The sequence below is a fragment of the Eptatretus burgeri genome, chromosome 16 (genome assembly GCF_056783735.1).
Source record: "Eptatretus burgeri isolate ZD-2024b chromosome 16, Ebu_testis_v1, whole genome shotgun sequence".
Lineage (NCBI taxonomy): Eukaryota > Metazoa > Chordata > Myxini > Myxiniformes > Myxinidae > Eptatretus > Eptatretus burgeri.
Genome location: NC_140976.1, coordinates 63,378,820 through 63,381,103, shown reverse-complemented (window position 1 = coordinate 63,381,103; position 2,284 = coordinate 63,378,820). Strand labels below are relative to the sequence as shown.

At 44.0% G+C, this 2,284-nt stretch overlaps 1 protein-coding gene across 1 annotated transcript; it reads right to left on the bottom strand.

The window, feature by feature from the left end:
- Positions 1-307: 307 nt before the first annotated feature.
- On the bottom strand, positions 308-1,766 carry LOC147011201 (general transcription factor II-I repeat domain-containing protein 2B-like). Its single transcript, XM_085859026.1, has 3 exons — positions 1,446-1,766; positions 869-1,228; positions 308-730 (listed from the first exon to the last, which is right to left on the bottom strand). Exons 1-3 carry the CDS (start codon positions 1,764-1,766, stop codon positions 308-310), a joined length of 1,104 nt encoding a protein of 367 aa, XP_085715152.1.
- Between the last annotated feature and the right edge of the window lie 518 nt (positions 1,767-2,284).

The window sequence follows — 2,284 nt, the reverse complement described above, 5'->3', positions numbered from 1 at the left end:
GCTATTACCGAGATCGCCTATGACTTTCGTGGTTGATCTTGATATCAAAATTGAGCTGATATAATTTTTATTGAAGCCTTTCTTGGCATATCATAGAGTGTATTCTCGTTGGTCTGGCCATGCTATAATGTGCCGATAATATAAATAACTAAAATGTCTTTGAATAAATCAATCAATAACATGTACAGTCAAACAGTCACCGTCTACAGTAGGGGTGGGGAACCTTTTTCCTGTCAAGGGCCATTTCGATTTTTAGAACATCCTTCGAGGGCCATGCAAAATTATTGAACACATATATCGGACTCACCTAATGCGATGGCTGGAACCGTTTCGCTTTGGCGAGGCATTTGGTGTCAGGTGGTAGTGATGATGATGTCACTCGCAGCTGGTTTTGCAGTTTTGGGTCAGTCAGTCTTGAGCGGAACCGAGTCTTTGCAAGAGCCAGTTTTGAAAAGAACTGCTCACAGCTGTAGGTCATCCCAAACAGTGATGCAAACTTCAGTGCATGTCTCCTCAGAATGGGAAAATCCTCAGCACGTACATACAGTTTGTAGAACTCGAGCAAAGAGAGGTTGTTGTACCTTGCTTTGAGTTCGTCATTGCTTTGCAGCTCAATGATTTTGTGTTGTCGGTTGTCCGGCACATCAGCTGGTTCCACATTAAACGGCGTGGCAAATATGTTCAGTTCCCTTTGTTTACTTTTCATGTCCTGGAACCTCTCTCCAAATGTCTGGAGGAGTTTTGCACACTCAGCAGCATATTCAGATGTCACAGCAGGCTTTTTTTCTTGCAGAGTGGGAAAGTGGACAGTTTTTCCCCTTTCCAGTTGCACTTGCCACAGCTTTAGTTTAGCTTCAAATTATTTCACATTTGATTGCAGAGAGCTGAGAAGTTGGTTGGGACCTTGGAGCTTGACGTTCAGCTCTGACAGGTACTTGGTAATGTCCACCATGAAGCCCAAATCACACAGCCACTTGCTATCACTGCGTTCCATGACAGGTTTCCCCTTCATCTCCATGAACTGTTTCACTTCTTCTCTCAGTGAGTAAAACCGTGTGAGCATATTTCCGCTACTCAGCCACCGCACCTCACAGTGGTAAACCAGATCTCCGTACTCTGACACTAGTTCACTCAGTAGCTCCTTGAACTGGCGGCTGTTCAGCCCTCTGCTTTTGATGACGTTTATGGTGGAAACGACAGCTGTCATCACATTTTTGAGCTTCAGGGACTGTGCACACAGATTCTCTTGGTGTATGATACAGTGGCATACAACTAACTCACTTGGATTGAGACGGAGACGACTCATTTCTTTTTTGACCAATGCAGTCAATCCGTTTTGCGCACAACCATGGCTGGGGCTCCATCCGTGGCCAGGCCACTTAACTTGTCAAACTGCAGTTCGAATTTGTTCATAGACAAAACAACTTGCTCAAACAAACCCTCACCTTTGGTGGTGCCATGCATGGCTTGCAAAGACAGCAACTCTCGCTCGTATCAAACTCAGCTGTAATCCCCCGCACAAAAATGGCGAGTTGGGTGGTGTTTGTTATATCCGTTGTCTCATCGCAAGCCAGAGAGAAAAACTGGAAATCTCTTGCGGTGTCCTTCAGTGTTTTCTCAATATCTTGTGCCATTTCAGTAATCCGATCTGAGACAGTTCTTCGAGACAAACTGACACTTTGGAACAATTTTACTTTGTCCGGAGCGAGCAGCTCCACAGAGGAAACAAGGCACTCCTTCACAAATTCTCCTTCTGAATGCGGCATCAGCTTCGTAGCAATTATCTCACTCACCACAAAACTAGCATGCGTAGTGTTGTCTCGGTCAGATTGTGGTCTTGTGAAGACTGCTTGATGAGCACCAAAACTCTACTGAAGAGAGTTAACTTTATCCAAGCACATTTGTCCTTTCAACTCTTCCAGTTTAGCATGTTTCGAGCTGTAATGACACTCGAGGTTGGACTTTTTCATCACCGAGAGCGCTTCCCGACAAACTAAGCATACTGGCTTGCCTTTTACTTCCATAAAGAAATAATCGTTCTCCCATTTCTCTTGGAAAGTGCGACATTCCGCATCTACCTTTCTTTTCTTGTTAGTCGCCATGTTTGCATATACTGAATGAAATGATGAAATGAGATTACGCGATCACACATTACGTTACGCACGTGCTGCATTCACTGACCCTGAACGTGAAACAGACAAATGACAGCTGTCGATTTAATTAATTTTTTTAGGAATAAATAATCGCTCTCTGGAGTTTTTTATGTGTTGTATTTCTGAAGTTG